At 41.2% G+C, this 26,177-nt stretch overlaps 1 protein-coding gene across 1 annotated transcript in view; it reads left to right on the top strand.

The window, feature by feature from the left end:
* Positions 1-26,177, top strand: part of gpc1b (glypican 1b) — a 60,183-nt gene that overhangs the window by 18,691 nt on the left and 15,315 nt on the right. Inside the window, exon 2 of the mRNA XM_070845101.1 lies at positions 14,494-14,652. Within this exon, the coding sequence (XP_070701202.1) occupies positions 14,494-14,652 (159 nt within the window). The remainder of the gene's footprint in view (positions 1-14,493; positions 14,653-26,177) is intronic.

Here is a 26,177-nt window from a genome sequence, read left to right as displayed (position 1 = left end):
GTTGAATACTCCTCCTTCTATTCCACAGCAGCAAAGGATTTGTTTCTGAGTAAGATGAAAAGACCAATAACAGTAAGCCAGTTAGTTTAGCTTACCATAAAGATGCGTGTGTAGTTTGAACATAGCCTGGTGGCTGGGGAGTGATGCTGCTCACTCCATGCCATCTTGTGCCTGTATTTGACTGCCGTGGGGACAACAGATAAGACCCAGAGTCGCAGAGGAATGGCATAGATAACCACAGAGAGCCCTGTAGTTCTTCCCTCTGCTGCACTGTCTTTCTCATTCACCTCTTTCTTTCCTCTTGCCTCCATACGCTATAAATTCTCAATTTCTTTCTCTACTCTCAACTTCTCCTCCTCCCTCCTTAGTTTGAGGGATAACCATCTACCCTTTCAGCAAAAGCCAGTGCCCTATCTGTCTCCCTTTGGCCTCCCCCTCAGCTCTCTCTCTCTCCCTCCTTCTCCTCTGCCTTCATCTCACACTGGGAGGATAACCATCTAGCCTTTCAGCACAGGCCAGCTCTTTCTAATGACTATTTCCAATGGGAGGACAGTGGAGAAGCTTTGTCCCACTCACTCTGGTGTATTTCAGCAGCTCAGGGGAAAAGGGAAGTCTTTATCATTTTTTAATATTTGGACACCACCACAGAGAAAGGCATTTCATTTAATGTGTTGGCAAAATGAGATGAGATAAGACTCTTGCTTCTTTAAATCTGACCCTTGCTTGTTGAAATTATGTCCGCTAATATGACAGCGGTGGCTGACTGTGTTTACTAATTTGATAGTTATGTGGCGCTTTTTAAAGGGCAGCAGGTCAAGTTCATAATCCACTACAATTAGACAGAATTTAAACTTTCACGAGGCTAAAATCAAATGTCAAGGGATGCAACAAAATGAAAAAGAAACACAGCAACTGACTTATTTCAAGCCCTACTTAACCACCTTGTTTCCCATCAGACCAAATATCTAATCTGTAGGCTGAACCCAGTCATGAACCACATGTCACACTGCAAGTGGGAAAGTTTTGATGACTAGTAACAAGAATGAGGAGCAAAATTTGGAAAGTAGAGGAAGTTGGCAGTGTTGACAAAGTAGAAACTCAAAAAAAGGCATGTTTGAGAAAATTTGATGTTTGTAAAACTGATGAAAGACTAACAAAACGTGGGGATAAAGGAAACAGAGAGGAACAAGATAGAGTTTCAAACTCCGAAGTATAGCAAGACAGAAAACCGAGAAATCGTGACAAGTGACAGGAAAACATCTGAAACTTTGAAGTCAAAAGACACTTGAGCACTGAGAGGAAAAACATTTATAGAGTGTATGGCAGAGCATGTGAGTGAAGGATGGGGAGAATGACGGAGGCAGACAGAAAAGAGGACAAAAGGAACGCAAGAAGCAAAGAACTCCTGCACTTCCCAGTTCAGGAGTGCAGATTTGACAAGCATTTAGGTTTTCTTTTTTCAAAGAAGAACCTATGAAAAGCCCTCTTTCAGGGTTGGACTGAAAGGGAGATTAGACAGAGACATAGCAAGTGAAAGACACAAACATTCCTTTACACATATTGTGCATTTACCTGTCAGAGCGCTGCAATAAAGTAGCTCCCACATGGGCAACATGCCAAGATTTTGAATTCTAAAGGCCTAAAGGGCTGTCTGTGAAAATCTTAACACCAGAGTGACTCTGTGTCTTTGTTCAGGGAAACATTTCTAGACTATAGCCAAATAACACTAATATTTCAGTATTTCAGTAATGTGTGCACACCTCAGATCTAGTTTCCAGCAATCTTTCCTACACCATTTAGATTCTCTGTTTTAAAAAGTAAATCATAAAGTATAATGGATATCTTTTCCTCTATCTCGAGTGTTACATTCTAGTCTGACCTTTTAGCATCCAAGTTGCACATTGGTTCCAAGCCTTTCTGGATGTAATTTCCTTTACAGCTACGGTGAAGAGTAATTTGCTGTGGTTCTTGCTGATCTATCTGTGAAAAATGCTTGGATTGTGCTGCGTGGAACATAACTTCTCAAACTGCACATAATTTGGCCTCTGTCCCTGTCAGTTTATAGAGAACTAATGATTTTTTTTTACGTCATTAAGCTCGTTCCAGTGTTTGAGGGGTCATTGTGGGACCACTGAACCATGCGCTATCACAGTAACAAGTGCTAACCCATGACAAATTCAGTGCATTTTGGAGTTGTGGCTATCAACAGTGGAATGTGTGAATGTCTTTTTTATGTTGTTGTTTTATTTTCAATCTCCTAGTCTGACAGAGATCAAGTGGATCAGTCTGACCTGGTCCAAATGGACGTTCTTCCCGAAAATGCCTTTATTGTTGGTTCTAGACAGAAGTTATTACACCACTATGAAAGCATTTGCGAGAGGCCGTCAAGGCCAGCCAGCATAGTTACTGGACACTCAGTCAAAGCTGTACTTCTTTGCAAACACTGCAGCTGGTAAAGTGAACATTTCACATAATTCTGGGTTTTCTTTATTTTAAGGTGTCGTGCATCCGTTTCACTCAATTTAATATTAAATGTGTATATTTTACGCAACATTTTATTTTGAGATGGTAAAGAGGCCAAGCTTATTGTATGCACACACTCAAAAGCACCAAACCCCTGAATTACAAGAGCGCCCAATTAAGCCGAGCATTCTGTCATAGATCAAGCAACAAGTCGTGGCTGAATGTTTTGCACTTGAACATTTCATTTTAAGTGGAAAACACAAATAAATCATATATCATGTTTTAAATGTAGGACCAAGGCCATCGTTTAGGTTGCAATTTGAAATGAACTAAATAGGCATCTAGCCATCAAGATGAAGCTCAAGTAATGCTTATTAGACAGGGTAAAAGTGATGACAATGTATGTACATAAGAATATGTTGTATAATTCCAATATGGTGTGCATTTCTTGCTAACAAGTTGCTTTTCAGTGTAGCTAAATACTGATCATTTGTGGTGCACCACTAACATCTTGAAGGTCAGATGAGTCTGCTTCCCAAAATGCCCTTTTTTGCCAGCAAGCACAGGCACAGCTAACGGTTGTGGTTCTTCAGACATTCTGTGCAAATGTTCAAGACCAATGCTGCTTTGCATCAGGAAGAAGAAGTATGTGGCAGCAGAGATGGTGGCCTACATAGAACAATGATTTGGTGGCCTGGTTTCTGAAGTGAACTACTGTGGTGAATGGTCTTCTGTAATGTTTCGTGCAGTGCAATTGTGGTTTCCTGCGAGAACATGCTGGTTGGCGCGAGGAGGGAAACAGAGACCAGAGACTTAATAGTTCTGACATTCTCTAACCATCTTCATCCTTGTCTTGACAATGCTGTTGCTTTGCAGTGGCTTGTGTATGTGTTGACTATCTTTTTGATCACTCTTTGTTTGCTGTCTGCCTACCTGCCTGCCTGCCTCTGTTGGAAATGTCTTCTGCTCTGTTGTCTTGCTGCCCATTTGCCATGTGACTTTTATGTTTCTGTTTGTTTGCCTTTCAGCTTTTGCCTGGCTGTCAGTTAGCTGAGTCTGTCTGTCTGTTGTCAAGACATTTTACTCACTCAGAGTGACTAAGAGAGGCCTGAAGTGTTAGCCTGTCCTGACCTGACTTCAAAATAGACAGCTTGGCACGCACACCATGCACACACAACGTCGCCAAAACAGGGCTTTCCTTGTACAGCACTAGTTCCCATGTCAGGATCTTTTTCAGATCAGGCGTTTATTATGACTCACTGGTTATGAGACTTATGTGTGATTGTTTGAGAACAATCATTGAAGCCTTCAGCCATCCTCATATTGCATCTGAATGCCAGTTAATAGGAACACACACACTAGAATACACATCTCTGTCTTTTGATTCACTGACTAAAGTGCTGCTGTTGCTGCTTTGTTGATTGATCTGTTTATTTTATGAAGTCTTAAATACAGTGAGTGTTCATAGAGGCAGTCTTGCTACATAACCAATGAGTTGTGCAGTTAATTCCCATCAAACCAATAATGCCACAAAATGACAGATTGATTTATAGAATAATGACATAAAATGATGAAGATAAGAGAGATAAGAGAACCCCCCCCCCCGAAGGTTAAGATTATTGTCTAGCCCCAGCCATAAATATAACATGCTAGTGTTTGAGGATCTGGGCAAGTGTGGATTTGCTCTTTGGAAGCCCAGATTCCCTGGCCAGATTCCCAGCCAGAGGCAAAGGAAGGAAAGGGGAGAGAGAGAGTGTGTGGGGGGGGGGGGGACGAGTGAAGTAAGGGAACGACTGAGAGACTTGTCTGTGCTTTGATCTGATGACTGAGGCAGAGAGCGTCAGTCCTATTTTCTCCAAGCACTGATCTATAATCAGATCACCCATTTAATACTTATCTGACTCATTATTGAGGATTAAAGAAGATCTGATTGAGGATTCGACAACCTTGCTGTCTGGCTTTGAAAACGGTTGAAAGGGAGTGGCTGGGGTGTGTGCTTGTGGGTTAAAAGCTGATGATTGATAGCCTTTTTGAAGGCCTTTGTACTATGGCAGTAGAGAGAGAAGAGCTGGATCAAATAGTAGAATAGCATTCAAGACTTCCATTGTATGTGCCATTTGTGTTCTATTAAAAATGGATTTCTGTTCATTTCTATCTAAAGAATGAGAGTCAGAGAACAGACTGTTCATTCTCTGTAAGCGGGAGCTGGAAGCATCAGTCTAAGCTGACAACATTTAAATGGGGATGTCTAAGTGGTTTATAATTATAATTATTAACCAATCAGTATTACCTCTTTATAAAGAAGTAATCACTGCACTAAAAGTCTGTCACTCCATATTTCCTTGCAGGTACACCATGAGGTGCATAAATTAGAATGTGATTTTGCATAGTGCATAAAATGCAGTGTTTTGTGTGTAGTGTACTGTGCATTTCAAGAAGTCATAGTGTGAGAACGAGGGTGAGAACAAAGAGGAGAGCTTGAGAAAGACCATGGTTTGGGCAGGTAACAGCTGTGCCTGAAACACCCTTGCAATATTATAATAAAATACTGCAGAGAGGCTTAGCTGATTAATCATTAATCAACTGGCAAAAAATTGCTAAATTGCAATTTTGGTAACCAGTTGCTTAGTCATCTGCAAGAATGTTGTACATTTGTTTAGGCTTAGAAAGATTAACCTATTTTTCTCTGTTCTGTTGCAGAATAATATTGAACTCGTGCTAAGTATTGTTTTTGGCTGCTTGTCAGTCAAAGTTTGTCATGATTTAATGGAGTAAATGACTGATTAATGAAATCATGACATATATAACTTTTAAGTCTATAATGTCAATGTATGAGCAAACATGTTTCCCATTCATGCGACGCATATCCAGAGTGACATTAGCATTTATTTTGTGATGAAGGGAAATATTCGGCTTTCTGATTGCTGATTTTTCCAGTCTGCTGGACAGGTAGTGAGTGTACTGTGAGTTTAGAGTTTTTCTCGCTAAAAACGGCTGCCTGCCTCATTTGAAGACAACAAAAAACAGTAAAATTGAACCAAAATAGTAAAGTGGCAAGCCATAAAACTAAAACAATGAGCTGAAATTTGCTATTACACTCTAGTGATAATTATCTAGTGATAATTTTCTATGGGCTAGTTATTATGAGCAACTCCTTTTGCATACACGTGTGAATGTGAGAATTTTTTAATATGAAAACATGGACTTATATCATAATAAAAACAGTTGTTTGTTTAAGGCCACCAAATTATTCTATTCCTCACCTTTCCCCTTCCTTTCTTTTCCCAGCTTTTGTTTGCTCTTCATCTCCCTTAGTGTATCTTTGTGCTTCTTTTGTGAAAACTTCATCCTCTCTTTGTTTTCTTTCACATCACCCCGGCTCTTTTATGTGCTCACCTTCCCATTTTTCTCCTGTATGTATCTCTCTCAACTGCATTACCCACCACCCTCTGTGTCCATGTCTCTGACTCAGTCCTGGCTGAATGTGTTCTAGCTCTTGTTGCTTTGACAGGCCCTGACAACAGTATGTCAGCCTTTATCTGTCAGCCTCTCCACCTCTGAGCAACACAGAGCAGAGAGGAACTGGCTGCTTTGTTTGTTCTTTCACCATCAGGAGAGAGCCCTGCCACAAAGGGAAGCTTGCAAGTTTTATAGGAGTCAAGCCCTGAGCTCTCTCACACACAAGCACAAATACCTGCACACAGGCACATGTATACTATGCTGTACTAGCTCACCCTGTCTTTGTCTGTCTAGCCCCTTTCAAGCACTCAATTAAATGTAGTGGTAATTTCACATGTCAGCATCCTTCTTGAAAACCATTTTCCACAAGTGTTGCTCTGTTAAAAGCCTACTGAGGACCTTGTAACACATCTAAACTCGACTATAAAGGATCCACATTAATCGATAGAGGATGGACAGTATAATGTTTAAAGTGGTGCCTCTTTCTGACATCATTTATCTATCATCACTTGGCCTTTTGGGGACAGCGCAATATGCGGTAAACACAATATTGACATATTATCACAACATCATGACAAACATGTTAAAAACACATCTCACAGTGTCGTGCTTCTGACCATATTCAGTCTGGTTTTAGCGCTGTTCTTGTCTGTTTCACTGCTGAACAGGTAGTGTACTTTCACACAGTCACCTGGTCCAGGGTTAATATAAAAATATTAATTAGTGCAGCTTTAAAGATCAACAGAACATCAGTCAAGTGGCCCTTTTTATGCCAACTGCAAAGGTTAACATTTTCAATTAGTGGCTTGGGTGGCTTTGTGCAAAGTAAGCAACAGAATTCTACTTCATAGCGCACGATGATAAAATGTATTAGAGGCTCAATCTGGAGCGTTGACAGAGTGTTGGAGAGCTGAAGCCCCCCCCCCCCCCCCCCCCCCCCAACACCACCACCAATGGTCAGCGGTCATACTGGGCAGGTAAACATTAAACAGCAACATAAATCCATCACTTAGGCAAACTCTGCAAGAACTGACAATACTATTCTTCTTTTGATGTCATTATTTTCTGAATTCTTCCTGCTGTTGTGTTCCAAACAAATCCATCCTGAACGGTCTTGTCCTCTGTGAAAAGACAGAACTGCTCCTGTCTGGGACACTGTGAATGCCTAAAAGTCTGACTCTGTCTTATGATTGTTTGAAGCCAGCAATGTTATAGTTTTTTTTTTTGTTATTCCCCCCTTATCTTGAAGAGTTTTTGTCACGCTTCTAGACTTCATTGCGTGCCCTTGCACAGGAGGCAGACGCGTCAGTCCTCTTTCGTCTGCATCATGTGACAGGATGTTCTGTCTGATGTGTGTCAGCTGTTGACACTTCCTGTCAAAGACCTACGCTAGATCATCAGTGGGAAAACTCACCCCCATACACACACTCCAAAACAACACACACATTCTTCCAGACACAGAAATGAGGTCAGCTCTCTGCAGCTTTTAGTTACTCCCTTTATTTCGAGATGGCCTATGATACAATGTGTGTCAGATATGGTTCAGATAAACGTCAACAAGATAGCTTTCTTTAAAATAACTTTGTTACTAACGTTCTCTAACGTTCCCTCTAACGTTTGCTCACACACACATTGAGATTCGGTAAGTAAGTCAGCATACAGACAAGATCAAGTTAAGGCATGTCTGTAACAGGCAGCTGAAGGGTGGGATATTGGGTGTAACTAGGCCAGTGTGTGTCTGTACTGTTTGTACAGTATATAGTTGGATATGTTATTCTTGTTAAATCGGACTAAATTAAATTATGTTCTCCCGCATTCCATGTTACTCCAATTTAATCTCTGTCAATACACACAGTGAAAGAAAAATGGTGGGAATGGATAAAGAGAGAAGATGACACTGAAGAGGGCAGGACATGGTTGAGAGACACCACATCAGCTGATTTGACAGCACTGTGACTGTGCCTACTAAGTGAATGGGACAAGCAGTTAGCACTCACACTCTTTGGTTATTCATTGGCCTCTGGGATTTGTGTGTTTGCCTGTGTGGGTCTGAGTGTGTGTGTGAGAGAAAAGGAGAGAAGCGGATGGCGACAGAGGGAACAGGACAAGGAGCGAATTTGGTTGTGCACATTTGCGTGTGTGCGTGTCACTCTGTGGCTGTCTTATCAGAGTGGGCAGTGGAGCATGTTTCTCAGGGCTACAGCAACTTAATTACAAAACCTGTTGTAATCCATCATGTTCCTTATAAATCACAGCTCCCATTAGAGGGCTGCAACAGGATTGGGGTCCTGCAGGTTCTGTCCGACCCAGCGCAAATGTTGCAGGAACGGGCTGTTGGGCTTAACAATCATGTAATGTCATGCATTTTCTTCCACTTAGCTGGATGCCTCCAAATGAGGTGCAAAGTAAAGTTTCAGTTTAGCTTGTCTCTCTTGCTCACATACTCAGATTCTCTCTCTCTCTCTCTCTCTCTCTCTCTCTCTCTCTCTCTCTCTCTCTCCCACTTTGTTGTACAGTAACATTAGAAATTGCCATCCCTACTAATCTGTTCTGATCTGACACTGTATCCAGTTTGATTCCTCAGCATCTGGTTCAAATCTGTTGCTATAGGAGGTGATATAAAGTATCAGAGAAACAGGGACACAATTTATACTTTTAGATAACTTTTAGGCCTCACACTGAAGCTGATTTACTTTTCAAGGAATGTAATAAGGTTTATTAATATGAATGTTTTTTCTGTGGGATATGTCAAGAGAGCACACTGAATTGCACACGAATGCATCGGCGTGAGGACATAATAATGGTAAAAAACTCAGTAGGGTATTATATGAGTTTTCTTTTCCGCCTGTAGGTGGTTATAAACATGTAGTGTGTGTAGCGTGATCTGTGGCTACCTGTAGTGCAGGTAGCCAGATCACCAGTGTGCGCTTAGAAAAAGCAGCATGGAGTTCAGCCAGCCTCTGTAGTAATGTGTTATTAATGTGTTGTGTGGCCGCCACCTCGTCTGGCTCGAGGAAGCTATTTATGTGACTTTCTGCTAGGCTCACATTACTGGTGAGCGCCTAGGGTCTAGGTTAAAGCTTGGGTCGCCCATAGGCCGTTCTGTATGTGTGAAAGTTAGGAGTACAAGGACAGACAAGTAGACAGACAGACTAACAGCAAAGAGGAACGCAGGGTGGTAGCTGTCGAACAGCTAGCAGTTGTTGTCTGTATCAAGCATTTGCCTGGTCGGCATATGAAATTTCAGTGGGTATAGTTGGTGGATCAGACATGTAAGCCTCGGTTGCCAAATAGCCCTGTTATTTCTCATCGGTTTATCCCTAATCCACTGTAATCCATGTGTGTGTGTTTGTGTGGGGGGTTGTGCGCATGTGTGTGATTCCTGGTGTTCCATGAGTGTATTCCTTGGCACTAGCAATAACCCACCTAGCTGTGGACACACTCTCACCAATGAATGGATTAGGCTGCTAATCTCTCAGATCCCACAGCAAGTGTGCACACGCAGACATGTGTGCAAACACACACACACATACGATGCATTGTTGTTTGAAACAGTGTCAGTTATGCAATGTCAATTGTTACCAGGAGCCATCAGTAATGTGGTCAAATCATGGTCATCCCAGTCATGCCATTTTGTCAAATGTGCTTCAGAAAAAAAGTATAGAGATTCACCGGCTGTTCACTTGTAATGCATTCTAAATTCCTATATGCATATTTCTCCAAAGCTTTGATGGCAGCAGTGTCGGACTAAAAGAAAGAAAGAATAAAACCAGCATTTCATTTTTTTTTTTATTACCTTTTAAGTACACACAGACCAGAAAAAAGGCTGAATAGTGACACAGTGATGGTGATGTAACCAGCCAGCATTTTGACTTTGCCTGTTTTGTTCACAGAGCCCCAGACAAATGATGGAGACGCTTTGGCTTTGAGTCATTCTTAATTTCCTGTTGCCCTCTCGTCTCTCCGTGTTTCCCACCATCTCTAAAAGCCTCTGACTGTCTCCCATGCTTTATCACAGTATGCACAACCTTATTCTGCCCTCCCATATTGCTGTTTAATAGGAGCCTTCCTCCCTGGTGAACAGTGATAAGCTAATGGTTAGGGAATTGCTCACCATTTAGCAGCCATGTCCGTCAAAAGAAAAGGGGGAAAAGGTGATGAAGGACTGTTATAGAGTTAAAAGCAACAGTTAGCTTTCCTAATTTTGCCCTGATACATAGATTTATGATTGTGTGGGTTTATTCATGTGTGTGATTTTAGGAGAGGCTACCTCTGTACTGATTGGCCTCGCAGAAGGTGGCTGATTAATGCAGAACACCTACGCCTACTGTCAATTTAAATATATTTGAATATATCATTTGATTTCGAGCTGATCTTATTCATCTGTGGTTTTGTGTCAGCTCTGTGTGCCAACAGTGCAACGAGTTTAAACTCTGTAATTCATCTGCTCTTACAGGACATGAACCGTATCATTATTATGACCATATTTTCCAAGTTTATCATGCATTCCATGAAGTTTATTCAGACTGCAGGAGCAATTCAGGAACAATGGAGACAGGAAATGGCAAGGGCAGGCTGGAAATTGGTTAATGCAAGAGTAAATCTCTATGTATGAGGAGTGGTCTTGTGGAATGCAATGAAAACCTGTTTTTCTTTGAGCTATCTCTAAGAACAGAAAATGGAATGTGTCTCGTATTATAAGCACAGAAAATTGGACATCTCAAGTATTACGCTGGTCTCTCTGTTGTGGCCCTTCAGATGCTACTGTTGGAGCCTCCCACTAACACATCTCCCCTTTAAACTGAGCTGTTCTCCTCTGCTGATTACTCTAGTATCCTTTGAGACTGAGGAGTGTATGCGCACTTTTTCAGTGTGCGTTTGGGTGAGAGAGAGAGAGAGAGAGAGAGAGAGAGAGAGAGAGAGAGAGAGAGAGAGAGAGAGAGAGAGAGAGAGAGAGAGAGAGAGAGAGAGAGAGAGAGAGAGAGAGAGAGAGAGAGAGAGAGAGAGAGAGAGAGCACAGGAGATCCGTGACTTGTTCAGGATACATTTCATCTACACTTTGATCAAGAGTGGCTTACTGTTGCTCTCACCCAAATAGACGCACATAGATTTACACACACAGAGACACACAGGCTTATTCCAGTTTACTGAGTCAAAATCGACTGGAAGAGACTGTAACATTAGCTGACTGTTAGGTTAGCCAACTGGAAATGTAATGCTCTGTTACAGGTGACCTTTCCTGCTGGGTGGCAGATGTGTGTCCAGGACTGTGCGTGTGTTTAAAACTGTATATGTGTGTGTGTGTATATAAATAAAATATATAATATAATATAATATAATATAATATAATATATATATATATATATATATATATATATATATATATATATATATATATATATATATATATATATATATATATATGAATATATATATATGAATATATATATATATATATATATATATATATATATATATATGAATATATATATATATATATATATATATATATATATATATATATATATATATATATATATATATATATATATATATATATGAATATATATATATAAAAATATAAATGGTCCGTCTGAAGAGGCCGTTTCTGCTTGGCTGCATCTGGAAGCCTCACACTCTACACTCTCTCACCTCCCACTATGTTAGTGTACGTGTCTGTGACAGAGTGTATTGTGTGTCTGAGTGTGTATTCTTGTTTTTTGCACAGATGTCCTTCAAATGGCAGGCAGATTGCATTGGAGAAAAATGGCCACAGGCCCATAATACACATGCACACCAAAACCAGTCCAGGCATTGAAATGGCTGTCCAAGGTTCTGACAGATTGCAGCTGACCCCTGATAGTCCTGTATGCTATTCATCCATCGAGCCTCTCTCTCCCTACCCTCCTTCCTTCAATCTTCTCCATTTCTTTGTACTCTCGTGGTCACTTCTTGACTTTCCCATTTATTCATTTCTAAACTCACTGACATGCAGAAATCAAACAGACTTGCGTATAAGTACCCTTCTCCAGATCCAAACTCTTTCCTTGTTGTGTAGGTATGAGTCATACCATGACTAGTGAGAGGGTGCTAAGGGGTTGCTTAATATCACCCTCTCGGATCTGGGAAGCTTGCCCTACATATTCGTGTTTAAAGAGGAAAATTGCCTTTAATCGAGTTGGCCTGGATGAAGCTCTTAAAGGACAGTTAGAATAACTTTGTTGACACACAATCAGTGAAGTGCATGGGTTCTTATAGATACAGTGATAGTAAAATACATCTTAGATTGGCATCTGGATGGGTGGTATGCAGTGATTAACCCGAGCTACAACTACAGTAAATGAAGGTGAAATGCCTTCTTGTAATCATTGAGCCAGTGCACACAGAAATCTTTAGCTCCAGCGATGAAAAGGATGGCAGGATCATTGTCATCGATGGCAGCGTTGTGCCTATAGACATGCCCTCAGCTGAGACTCTGCCACGTGCATGCTAATAACTTGTAATCATTAATTCTGTATACTTATGTGTGTTTACTGCATTTGTGCAGGCTATGTAAAGCTCAGTGATAATGTCATTCCTATTGCATTGTGAAGCAGAAAATAGAACATTCTAAAAATAATTTGAAAGGTGTCCAAGTTAGATAGTGATCAAAGACCATAAGTGGCCAGACATTTCAATTACGACAATAACACAAACAGAATTGTTACATTTACAACATGCATGTGTGTGTATGTGACTCTGTATGTGTATGTGTGTGTGTCCATCTGTATATCTAAATTTGAGTGAACTCATGTACAGTAACAGACTGATCAAGGCCATGCAGGGGGATTTCAGAGGACCCTTAAGCAGGGAAGAGAAGAAAGGGAAAGGAATGTTTAGTGAGATAGGGATTACAGAGCGACAGTTAAATTACTTGTCACTGCAGGGCCTTTGGGTGAGAAGGTAGACTCGGTGAGATTCAGTGAGGCGCCTCGTCCATGGAGGGAGTAATATAATCAGAATGGAAACGCTACAACCTGCACTCTATCCATAAACACTGCTTAACGCAAAGTGCAGCGAGTAACACACTAATATCAAATAACAGTGGAAACAGTTGGTTTCTGTAATACAGACTCTGGACTAGTCGATAACAAATACTATTATTGTTGTCACATGATTTTAACCTGTTAATCTAGCACTCCCACCTGAACCCGTGAAAATGCAGTCAGAGAATACAAAGGGGCATCTGTGGGGTTTGAATGTGTGTTTAAAACAATATTTTTAAATGATAGAAATCTAGGGTTGGGGGCATCGACACTCTGTGTTATAAGAAAATTTTGATCAGCAGTGTGATGGACAGATGGAAAGGACATTGACATTGCAGTATGCATAGAAAAAATATATGACATGATGCCTGAAGAAGAGCACTGAGCTCAAAAAGAGTTCTCATACTATCTGCATACTTGTTGCAACCTTTTTGATGCTTTTCTATGTGTTTTTGTCTATTTGGGCACATCAAAAGCTTTCATAAGTATTTTGACAAGAAAGGAGTGTTCTATTGTCTTGTCTTTAGACTGAATAATCGAAAACCTTCATTCTTTCCTCTTCCTACCAGACATATCCTATGTTAATTGCTGTGCCCTCTCCATATTGTGCACTGCATTTTTATTTATTTGATCACTGTGTGCTTGTGTGTTTCACTCGAGATTCATACTATGTGTGTGCTTAGCTTGTGTCTGGGAAATTGGGGAGAAATCTTCAAAACTAAATGTTTTCATTGCAAGTGTTACATCATACATGATGCTGCTGTCTTCACCTGCAGATGAACATCACCCCCATGAATTTTACTTGCCTAAGGCTTGGTTGCATTTATGTAGATGATGTTATTTCCATCTTATACAATTTGTCCTGATTTCAGCTGCAGCTTGACTGCAATTTTAACCATTTCTCTCTTGTACGGTATTTGGTTGTCTGTGTATGTGTTTACCCAAACACAAAGCCCATGCTTACTGATCTTTACTGCTTCTCTGGTTTTCTGAGTTTGTGTATATTTTTGTGTGTGTGTGTGTGTGTGTGTGTGTGTGTGTGTGTGTATACAGACATGTTTGGAAATACATGCACAGGCATGCAAGTCAAGAGTGCTCATTAAAATTGTATGGGAGCTGTATGGGAGTACTCCTGCTCCACTGCTCCCATTTCCACAGAGTTCTCCACATCTTGCCAGGTAATCAGGCAGGCGAGCTCTGCCTCTCTGCCTCTCTGCCTCTCTGCCTCTCTGACTGCCAACAAGCTGGGTTTGAGGTCGTAAAAACAGCCACTGCACCTAATTCATCCTGTCATGTTCATGTTCACTGTTGAGCATTTTATACAGCAGCAACACAAGAGCTGTAAATCTGCTGAGTTCTGACTGAATTGATGGAACCTGTTAATGCTAATTCCATGCTTGTTGTCCCTTTTCTTTCCTGCTTTTCTTCTTCCCCTCTTCTTCTCATTCTGCCCTGCTTACTCTCTTTTCCATTACTATTCCTGACCTTTTCCTCCACTACCTCCCCATCCTTTCTCCTCCTCTGTCTCCACCTGTCCTCCTGTTAGGGGAGCACCTGCGCATCTGTCCCCAGGGCTACACCTGCTGCACCAGTGACATGGAGGACAACCTGGCCATGCTTAGCCGCAGGGAGATGGAGGGAGTACTCAAAGAAGCCGGCCGGTCCTTACACACCTCTCTCACCGGACAATACAAGACCTTTGACGGTGAGTGTTTAGTCACAATAAGTGCATTAGTTAGTGAGAGAATGAGAGGAGGGAAAAGGTTTGTCTGTGTATGTGTGTACTTTAGCTTGTCAACAGCTATAAGCTCATCACACTCGTACTTTACAATAAGGGCCCAGTTTTGGGTGTCTTTCTGTTGGTTTTGATGGTACACGTCTTGCCAGTTTTTCATTTAACATTTTCACTCTGACCATACTGAGCCTACACAAAAAGGCAGACACACACACACACACACACAGACTGACAATAAGTGTAAGAGATAAGTTAAAGCCCTTGTATCATACAGTCTGTAGATTGATGCAAATCATTGATCAACATCATGCTTCAACAGAGAAGGTTGGTAATATCTTGCAATGGTGTTGTCATTGTCATTTTTAACTTTGGTACCAAATATGCAAAGTCAGAGCCAAAGACATTTTGAAACAGGAAAATGATTGGATTTGGGAGCATCCTGAAGTCAAGGCGTTGGAAATGCCAACCATGTAATGGCCCTTGTGGCAAGTGGTCTCTGTCTGCTCCATAGTGTATGTAACCTAATGAAGAAGAGAAAAAATATATAAGCAATACTGAATATAAGATCATGTGACATGCTCCTTGTATGACACTACTGCACACTGACATCATACCTCAGCAGTACTTATGTTATGGATGAATTTCATACTAATGCAATGTAATGTAAAGTAATAAGGCTTGATATAAAAATGAAAACAGGCCTGCACCATTTCCTGACTTCACCTCCCATGTTCCAAGACACATTGCGGTTGTTATTTCAAAACACGTTATTTTACAATAAAGTCTTGATCACTAAATCCACCCTGCATCCTAGCAAAGTATTGTTAAAGTTCTTAATGACATGAAGTAAAATCAGGACTTAATTGCAGTCCACTGAGTACGAGAGAAATGAGAAAGACAGAGGGAGAAAGAGAGAAGGATTTTCAATCTTAGAACATTGGCGCACCAAGGCAATTATTTGTGTCTAATGACCTGCTCCAGTTAATAGAAGGGTGTCTCTGTGCTCCACTTGTTCCCCTTGGCCAGTCCGTGACAATGGATCTGTCAACTGGGGCTCTGAGCTTGGCTAGTTAGCCTGACCTTTTCAGATCACAGTGATTAGTGGCTGAGTGACATTTCTTTACTCTTCTTCTATCACTCCGTGCCCTTCTTTCACATGGTTCCTCCTTTTCACTTGGTGCTGTTGCTGTGCCAAAGGAATACAGTCACCCTGCCAAGTACACACACACACACACATATATACATACACAAACCTGTCCAGTACACACAAATTCTTTCCAAGTTAGTTTATGTCATCCTGCAGTTCTTGAACATTCCCATTCTTCAGGAAGACACCTCATTTAGCACAGCGTGCCAGTAAACAACATAGAGTACAGACACACACATTCAAGCAGCACTCAGCCCCGATCTCTAAACATTCTAATGATGTGCATCCAAGTACTCCGTAGATAAACACACACAGAGACACACGTCATGAACATGGTTACTTGTGTTGCTTCACAATGAAGTCATTTGGAGCTGCTTGTTTTTGTTTCTCTATGCTTGCCAGATGTGCTCCTACACATTTCTGATAGCTGCTGTTTTGCTTTGAAAAAGAAAATTAATTGTTCTCCTCTCCTCTCCTCTCCTCTCCTCTGTTATCTTCTCTTCTCTTCTCCTCTCCTCTCCTCTCCTCTCCTCTCCCCTCCTCCTCTCCTCTCCTCTCCTCTCCTCTCCTCTCCTCTCCTCTCCTCTCCTCTCCTCTCCTCTCCTCTCCTCTCCCCTCCCCTCCTCTCCAAAGTGACCCACTCCCACTCTGTTTAAGTTCCTCATGTCCCCTTATCTCACCCCAATGAGCATCAGATGGGGATGGCAGAGCTGACAGAGGGAGGAGAGAAGTTTGTGTGTTGGGACCTTGAGGTCTAAAAACCATCTGTTGTTGACTGTGTTCTCTGAAGACGAGAGCTGAGCGATAGACTAGGGTTAATTGGACCATAATATGTTACATTTACTGCCACAGGATCAGTGCAATTTGGCAGGATGCAGCAATTCGTACTAAATGCATCCTGTTGTTATCTTTAGCTGTTGAAAAGTGCAAAGTAAGATGAGTTACTCCTGTTTCAGGCTTTGACAAACAGCTTACGCCGTTACCATTTCAGAAGTGGATTGGTGGCTGGATCTTGAGTATTTACAGGGTTGGATGCTAAATTTTTAGAAAGTTTAGTATTCGTGGTTAAAATAAGTGAGGATTAGCTGATTCCTAATCATATCCAGAGCTGACGTCAGTAAAGGCAGCAGGAGAGTGCAGTGACAATGTACCATGCTGCCATCCCTGCACATCTGGCTGTGTTTAGCAGGGTGTGGGCTGGCTAGCGCCATGTGGCAAAGTGTAGGGTGTTACTGTTTCAGCCCAGGCAGGCTATGTCTTTTTAGGTCTAGGGCCTTTGGAAAAGGCCCCAACCAAGCCACAGATTAGAGGACGAGTGTGCTCACATACAGCTGGCTCTGGGCCTGCGAGTGTGTACACTGTATACATGTGAGCATGCAGATGTGTGTTTATATGCATGTTTATAACTTTGTAATTTTGTGTGTGTCACTGTGTTAGTAAGTGAAAATTGTCTTTATATACAGTATGTGGTTTGCACAATCTCTTCGCTGTGGAGGGGTACAATCTAAATAATATATTACATTAAACAAAGATGCAGAATGTAATGCTGAGGGGGTGAAGAGGGTGAATAGGGGGTGAAGGCAAGGTTAATGGCAGAATGAAAATGAGACAGATGGAATAATGAAAGAGACTGAGGAAAAAGGACATAGGACATACTGTATTGCCGGACCAAGGATGACGGTAAGAGATAAACAGGTGGTAATGGAGAGTGGTAGACAGAAAAAGTGTGGAATAGAGAGAGAGAGAGAGAGAGAGAGAGAGATGGCGTCACATATGAAAGTTGGAAGGAAAAGGTCAAAAAGGACACACTGAGTGATGGCACCAAAGGGAGCTTAGTGTTAGATGGCAACCAGGTGTGTTAGACAGACGGACACCTTAAACCTGGCAGGTGGTGTTTGGCCTAATGGTGCCATCACTGGCATCTGGATTCATTGTGTGTGTGTGTGTGTGTGTGTGTGTGTGTGTGTGTGTGTGTGTGTGCTGTGTGTTCACTTATGCTGCTTCCATATATATAGCTTCATGCTAAAGCATTCTGATTACTTTGTAGCAAAGTATACTTGTGTAGTCATACCTATTATTTTTGAGAGTAAGTAAAGTTTTTGCTTGGATAGTCAAGTACTTCAAGGCCGTGCTTATGTCAACATACAACTGCAAACTCCTGCCCTGATCCCACTGCTTTCAAAATGTAAGGTCCTCTCATCTTTCATGCAAAGCAAACCCCAAACATTCTCTGGTTGCAGCTTCTTGAATGTGAGGAATTGCTGCTTCTTTGTCTTATATGACAGTAAATGGAATATCTTTAGGTTTTGGACCATCGGTTTAACAAAACAAGACATTTGAAGACTTGGGGTCTTGTAGACATTTTAAAGATCAAATGATTTATTATTTCTATTTCAGAGTCTTGTATATGTAGATACAGAGAGCATGGGTCAATGAAACAGATTTTATTCTGGTCTTAACCCAGGTCTTGAATCATTAACACACACAGGACTACACACACACTGTGTGCACTGGCACAGTGTGTGTATGAGCAATGAAATACTTATAGGCCAGTGTGTTCCAGCCCATTTCAGTTCAAGGCAGATCAGTGGTCATAGAGCCTAATCTGATTTGAAGAGTACTGGCTGGCTGGCTTGCTGGCTGGCTTTTCGAGATGACCAAGCAAGACTCGCTTATTTTTTCATTTAAGCAGAACTCGAAATGTCTCCCAACTGGCCTGTTAAGTAATGACATCTCCTCCCTTCGAGGTAGACTGAGGCAATGCAGGAGCAATCCACGAGAATGACATCAAGGACACTTGAATGCATCCTATCAGATTTAGGAAACAGGCCCTAAACTTGGATCAAAGGACAAGTCTGTATCACCATCCGTAGAGAGCAAGCAGCAGCCTGCTATATTTCTTTTCAGCAGACAGTTGCAGCTCAGTGGGAGTTCTGATACAGAGAAAACACTATACAGTAATCCAAATAAGAACAGCTTTGGTAATTTGCAAGTGAAGAGGCATGCATGCAGAGATTAAAACTGGAGTACATTTGAGTATGTGTAGTTGACTCAAGCCTATATACAGGGTGGGCAAACTATTATGAACAGCTCTCTGTACAACACAATATAATTCAACAGCACCACTAACTGCACACTTTTCTAAAATGGTTTAAACAAAAACTGAACATTTTATTGCAGACTGTTGCATTTGACTGCATTAGTTTTTGCTAAGTGTACCTAATAAATCAACTGCTTTTTTTCAACTCAGTTTGGCTCAGTGTCCATTTCTTTTCACCTCCAAATCACCAAACCCATGCTTACTGGAAATGGACACTGATGATATATTCAACATCTTTGTTGCAATATTCATATAATTAGGCAACAGATTTGATTCACTCCCACCTCTCGGCGCCCACCTTCTAATTTCCTGCTTTCAGGGTCACCTCTGATGATGTCATGAAAGACAAGGACATCTGCTCCCATTGTGGTGCTTGATTGGCTCATTTTAGCTGCATGCAAATCACGTCGGTGGGGACCAGGAGTACACTGGCCTAATTATGCCAAACACATTACTCACTTGGAGCGATGGCGCCTTGGAAGGATAAAATGAATGAGAGAGAAAGTAAGATGGAGGAATGAAAGAGGAATGCAGAGTTAGACAGGATGGTATTGGGGCAAGCAGTGGAAAGTAAGATGAGATAAAGGGAAACAGAGAACAAAACGATAGTGAGGGTGAGGAACGCTATGGAGTTTGGGAGGAAATAAGCATGGGAAAATCTGAAAAAGAGAACCAGATGGATAGGAAAAGAAACAGGCATGGGTAAACTGTGCATAACGCTAGCCAGGGAAAGCCACCAGAGAGAAAGTGGAATAAAGACTTCCACAGAGGGCCTGTTGATAAATGACGTGCATTATGTAATGTGTCGGTTTGTTTGATATAAGGGACCTTTTAATGGCATCTAAATGCTGGCTAAGGGGCTTGAAGTGCTCCTGAGGCACACTATGTGTCTGAAAAGTGTTGTTACTGATGGGGAGTCAGACTGACACATAAATAGTCTAATGGCTCCCAGATCATAATTTTTACACTCCGTGCGCCCAGGACAGCAGTGCTTGTTTATGCCTGTTGTGTTTATTTTTTCATTGTCCTTGCGCAGGCGGTGAAATAGCAAAGGGAAATGCTTAGGATACTGAGGACTTGTGGATGGGGGGGTGGTCATGTTAGAAAAAGTAGAGATTGGAAAACCATCTGTTGCATGCTGAGGAGGCTATGGGTGGGGTGCAAAGTACAGGTTGCTGTGCATGAAACATTACAGCTCTCACTCTGGTTCTTCTCTCTGTCCTGCTCTTGAAGATCACTCAGACATAGATGATACATTTTACATGCTGTTTGGCTGCTTGCCTGGCTGTTTGTTGCTACAGGATATCTCAGAACCTAATTTACACATTTCAGTTCAATTAAGGAGGAAAGTGGCTGGGCCCTTGGCCAAAGTGGAAATAATTTGCTTTGTGTTTTTTTGTGTAAATTGGACCATCATATTGCCATTCATGAAACACTTCCCATTTTGAACGATGATTACTTACCGAAGAGGAATATTAAAGCTGTAGTTTTTCTTTCTTAGAGACAAGGAAAAATCTCTTAAGGCCATATCCATTTCTGCAAAACAATATTTATGCCACTTCTACAAAGTTCATGCATGGCCCAATGCTTCTTAAATGCGCTATCCACTCCCATTTAACTTACAGGTGGCGCTTCAGCAACATGGTAAAGTTAAACGACCGTAACTAAGTGGTCCCGAGTTTGCCTTACGTGAATATTGCACAATTAATTCTTGAACAAATCCCTAACATTGCCACAGAATCAATCAATCTTCATTCATATAGCACCATTTCATAACAAGTGTTATCTCAAGATGCTTTCTGTAAAGAGCAGGTCTAGATCAAACTCTTTAATTGAGAGAGAAACCCAACTATTCAAGAATTCAAAATTTAGGATTCAAGAATCCCCACAGGAGCAAGCATCAGATATTCATGGCAGCCATCAATCGAATAGTGATTATGTATTTTGATGCAGGTCAGATCCAGATGCAGCGTAAAATGTTCTGGTGCTTCTGTGTTCTCTCTGTGCTTTCTAGTTTCATTTTTTAATGCACCAATGCTACCTCATTTTCTCCTTCTCTTCTCTTGGCATATGTCTCATCTTTTTGCTCTCTGTCTCCCTGCCTCTCTCCTGTCTGCCAAAGAACCATCCAGCTAATATGATCATTCAGCACTTGTCAAATGGACAAATGGAATTAAGGCTGTCAGATATGGAAGATATATGCAACTGCTGCTTTCATAGCCCCGTTTGCCTCTCTTACTCTCTTTCATTCTTTCACTGATCTTCCTTTTCTATCACATCCTCCCTTGTCGGTATCTGGTACACTGCCAAAACTCAGCTGATCTGTCATGTTGCTCAGCTAATTTTCAACTCATGGGCCTTAACTTTATGCAAGCAAGTGTACAACATCCCTGAAGCATTCATGGCAACATGAATATACCTTCATTTTTTCCATTTCATGGTGTGAGTAGTGTTCCTCTCATGCTAAAAACTTTGCTTCTGAAAAATGGAGCATTTCCCAGAATTTGGAATGTAAATTTGACAAAGTTTTTCAGTCCTCCTGCATGATCCCAAGTGCTTTAAAACATTTCCTGCACATGTGAGGTTAACTGCCAAATAGAGGAAACAAACACCAAAATGAGTTTTTTTAGAGAAACCACAGCATTAGGTGAGGACAGACAAGTCATGATTCAGTGATTTTTCGTCAGCCTGTGATTACTTAATCACCAACCACGTTTAGATCAGATTGTTCAATCAACTGGTGTGAGTTGCAGCTTTATTCGACAGAGGCGAATGTTGCCAGACCCACTAAGCTCTTTGTATGAGAAAAGTGATTTTGGATTAGACTGGAATGACTTGCACAAGCCTCCATCACTTAATACCTCTGTGTGAGAAAGTCCAAGCCCTCAGTGAGAGTGATTGGCAGCTGGAGGAACATCAAGGGTAGAATCTCTTGTCAATAGCACATCTTGACTCAGGAGACAGAGTGAGGAGGGGTAGACTGAAGGTAGAGAGACACCAGAGAGACAGACTGGGAAAGAGAGCGTGTGGAGGTAGAAGCTTCTCCTCTGATTCAAAGCACTGCATTGATTTGATAAAGCACCCAGAGAGTGTAGAAGAGAGTGAAATACTTACACAGAATTTTATGGTATATGAGGGTTTGTGTGTGCACTAATGCGTATGCCTGTGTTTAATCGGGTTTGGAAGAAGTGGATAAGAGAACGTAGAAATAGAGTTGAAATAAGCCTCTAACATGTCAAGGTGGCCTGGATGTGAAGCTCAGAGTGATTACAAATGAAATCATTAACTCCCCTCTCACCGCAGGAAGAAAGTCATTAAGACACACATGCTTGACTTAGCTTGTTCTTAGTGTAGGTGTGTAGGTATGTGTGTATGTGTCTGTGTGTGTGTGTGTGTGTGTGTGTGTGTGTGTGTGTGTGTGTGTGTGTGTGTGTGTGTGTGTGTGTGTGTGTGTGTGTGTGTGTGTGTGTGTGTGTGCGTGCGTGCGTGCGCGCAAGTTCGACAGAAGAAAAAGAATGAAAGTGTGACGAGAGAGATTTTCTTAATCTACTGTCACATTAAAGAAAAAAGCGTTGCTCTTAATGATCAGAGTGTGCTCTCAATGTGGTTGGTCTCTGGTGCAGCTGTGCTGAAATATTATCATGATACCTAAAAGTATATTTTGCTGAGGTTTCAAACAATGAGCTGTGATCTGCTATTGTTCTATATACATTACATCCAACTGAACTCAGTAGGCTGTTCTGCTCTTTTTTCACAGCTTGCTAGAAGTTATTAATATGGACAATACAAATTTATGGATGGATGACAACATGATTCCACTTGAACGTTATACACAATATTATTGAATCACAGCCCAGCCTTTCGCTGTTGACGATTAATAATATAATCAGTCTGGTATGGTTATGGACACAGAGGCTGTCATGTGCTGAACAGATTGTAAGTCCCTCTGAGGCATGTTTGTGATTTCTGTTTCTGGTTATCAATACACGGTAAAATGTGCCAAAAACTAAATTATGGACAATGCACTGCACGCTCTCTTCCTGCTGGTATAGTCACACATTTGCAGTGTTTGGTCTGCTTGACTTTCAACAGGTATAACTTTATACTGTAAATAAAACTGTTACAGTTTATATACTAAACAGTTATATTTGAACTGAATTATCAATCCCTCCAACTAACTGACATCCCTTAGTTTCAGGTTTAGTTATATTTTATGTCATGTTACATATATACATACATACATATGTTACATATATAATATATAATGTATATATGATATCATGTATATGTATAATATATACACTGAAGAGCAATATAGTGTCATTAAGACTAAAATGGAAAAAGCTGGCTAACTATCCCAACTACTGTTTGTCCCCTCTTTGTCCCCTCCACACCCAGTGGGCTGGAATAAAGCAATTAGATGCCCTCTCCTATCACTCTTTCCTTTGAGAGCAGACGCTGGGGGGGGGGGGGGGGGGGGGAGGTGGAGGTTAGGCTTTGAGGGATGATAGAGGATTGAGGGAGAGAGTAAAAGAAAGGAGAGGTGAGGGAGGGGATGAGCTCGTGGCTCCCCGTATCATAGAGACACAAACAGATGAAGAATGAGAAAGGTCATCTCAACACACAAAAGCACATGCGCACACAAATGTACAGGGGCTTTGTATCATACTAATGATGATCATTATTCACTTGAGCTGAAGGGCAGAGGAGAACTGGACAGCGTGATACCATTTACCAAGATCTGCCCTCCACATGTGGTGATCCCAGAGCACTTAAAAACCTGCCCTAACCACATTAGGACTGTAAACAGAAATGCAGATAAGTCATTTAATGGAGAAAATAACTTCACTTCCACCACCTCAATGAAACTATTTTTTGCTGAAACCCATTTCGCTTAGACAAACTTAAAGCATTTTACTGTATGGCTGACAGTACACAGCAGAAATGAATTCTAATGGGGATTAAAAGCAAAGCTGCACCTGTCACAGCAGCTCCAAGTCGGTCTGTCTGCCTGCCACTGTGTACTCTGGATACTGTGTGTGTGTTTGTGTGAGGCCCTGTGATCCTTGTGTGCCTGTGTGTACATGTGAATGTGCTGTCATTTTGAAGTTAGTTTCTCTGCGTACATGTGTGTGCATGTGCTTTTCTGCTGACTCTTGGAAGTATGTTTTTTGTGTGCTGGCTTGCACAAACCCATGCGCTTGTGTGAGTGACATAGATTCAGCTCTCTTGGTACTTTATAAACACAGCTCTGGGCCAGCCTCAGAGAGTTTGAGTGACATCAAGTCAGGGAGCAGGAGCGTGATGTGTCATCCAGCCAGAAAGTCATGCTGCTAAACAAATGCTGGACGTACGGCTGCTGCATGTCAGAAGTATTTATCTTACTGAAGATTAGAATCTAAGAAATGGTTTGCGTCACACACAAAGACATAAGCTACATACCTTTCATCAAGTGCTGAGGGCTGTAGCTATAATGAGGAGCTTTATCTATTATGAGTTTTCTTTATCTTGTTGAAAACATTTGCATCGACAGTTTCATCCTTTAGAGCATCCTTTTTGTTTTCCTTTTCCCTCATTTATTTATAAAGAATACGTCACACAATAGGCTTATAATTAAATTGTTGATTTAGTTTCTTGTAGTGTTTTAAAGAAGAATTCACATATTTTTATCACAATAAAGCTGCCATGTACAGTATACATACACACATACATACATACATACATGCATTCATAAACTTGAAAAATGTATAATTGTAGAGCAATATTTAAAATAAAGCCGTTTTTAATAGATCATTGCTCATTGTATTTGAATATTGGACATTGTATTGTATTGTGTATAAAGTGATACCATTGTTTGCTTTTAAAAGTACTCGCCAAGCATAAATAAAATGACCATTACATCTATCAAAAGCAAGAATATGTAATGGTGTGTGTCTCAGAGTGGTTGTCTGCTAGTGGTATTAAAATGAGCATACACAGGCGTACATTTTTGCTAACATTCAGTGCTAAATACGTCTCCTCAAATCAATGGCTCCGATGAGAGTAGACCTTTTAGCTCGGAGCCTGTGAAACTGCCAGAAGAAAGCAGCAAATAACAGCAGCGGTGAGGCAGGCTGGCTGGTGTTTATTAATGAGTGGGAAAGCAGAATAGAGATACAGTATCCAACAAGGCCAGTGCTTAGATAATGCCACGCAGATGGGTCAGGATGAGCTTAGCATATTAACATGTTATGCAACTCCAAGTGCTGTGATTGTCTCCAGGCCCTGCGCATGTGGGTGTGGGAGTTTTGCCACTGTATAACTTGTCTTAGTTTTTCCATGTGTTTTCATCAGAGAAACTGTGAAGATAGGGAGTGTTTATATTTTGTTTAAATATGCAGGAGTTTGCATGTGGTGGATTTTTGTGTGTGTTGTGATGCTTTTAAAAACAGCTCCGTTAGGGGAATAAGCCAACACGAGGCGGGATGTCCCCTGTGGAGGCCACAACCTCCCCTTTTCTCGTCTCCCAATCTGGGGTGGTGGCAGGCAGAGATAAGACACCTACAAAATAAAAACTGCTGCAGACTAGCTTCCCGTCTCCCTGTCACACACGCACACATGAATACACAGACAGGATGACAAACAGATAAACACACACACACACACACACACACACACACACATTGTGCATGTGGAGATGCAGAGCAAATTTGGGCCTGAATGGATGGATGATCCTGGCACACTGTTGTTGTGCTGAACTTTCTGCTGCTATACTTTTGGAACAGGACCCTCATTTATAAACATTGTTTACTCACAATATGGATGTAAAAATGTGCATGCCACTGGCCACAGAAAGGCTGGGTTTCATGAGCCACAGTACAGTGACTTACCAGTTTTCGCCCCACCTGTCCAATCCTATGCAACTCACTATAACAGCCTTACATCAAATAACATTTCTTAAGCTTAAACTATGCATTAATGCTGTTCTTTTGAGGCTGCAGTCATTAGTGGAGTTGTGTTGCATTATCTATATTCAGTTGCCATTCTATTAGGTACACCTAGCAAAAACAAATTTAGTCTAAAGCAACACCCCTGCAATAAATCCTCCCATCATGAAGGTTATAATGTTCAGTTTTTAAAAACTGGATTCATCTGTATGGTCATTTTGTAGTTTGTGGTGTTATTGAACTGCACTGTGTTATTCTGGAAGGTGTTTTGCATTATTTTGTCCATCCCATTTATATCAATGAGGGACAGTTAAATGACAGT

This window comes from Pempheris klunzingeri, chromosome 15 (genome assembly GCF_042242105.1).
Source record: "Pempheris klunzingeri isolate RE-2024b chromosome 15, fPemKlu1.hap1, whole genome shotgun sequence".
Lineage (NCBI taxonomy): Eukaryota > Metazoa > Chordata > Actinopteri > Acropomatiformes > Pempheridae > Pempheris > Pempheris klunzingeri.
Note: the sequence above shows the minus strand (reverse complement) of the source record. Positions and strands in the feature narration are given on the sequence as shown.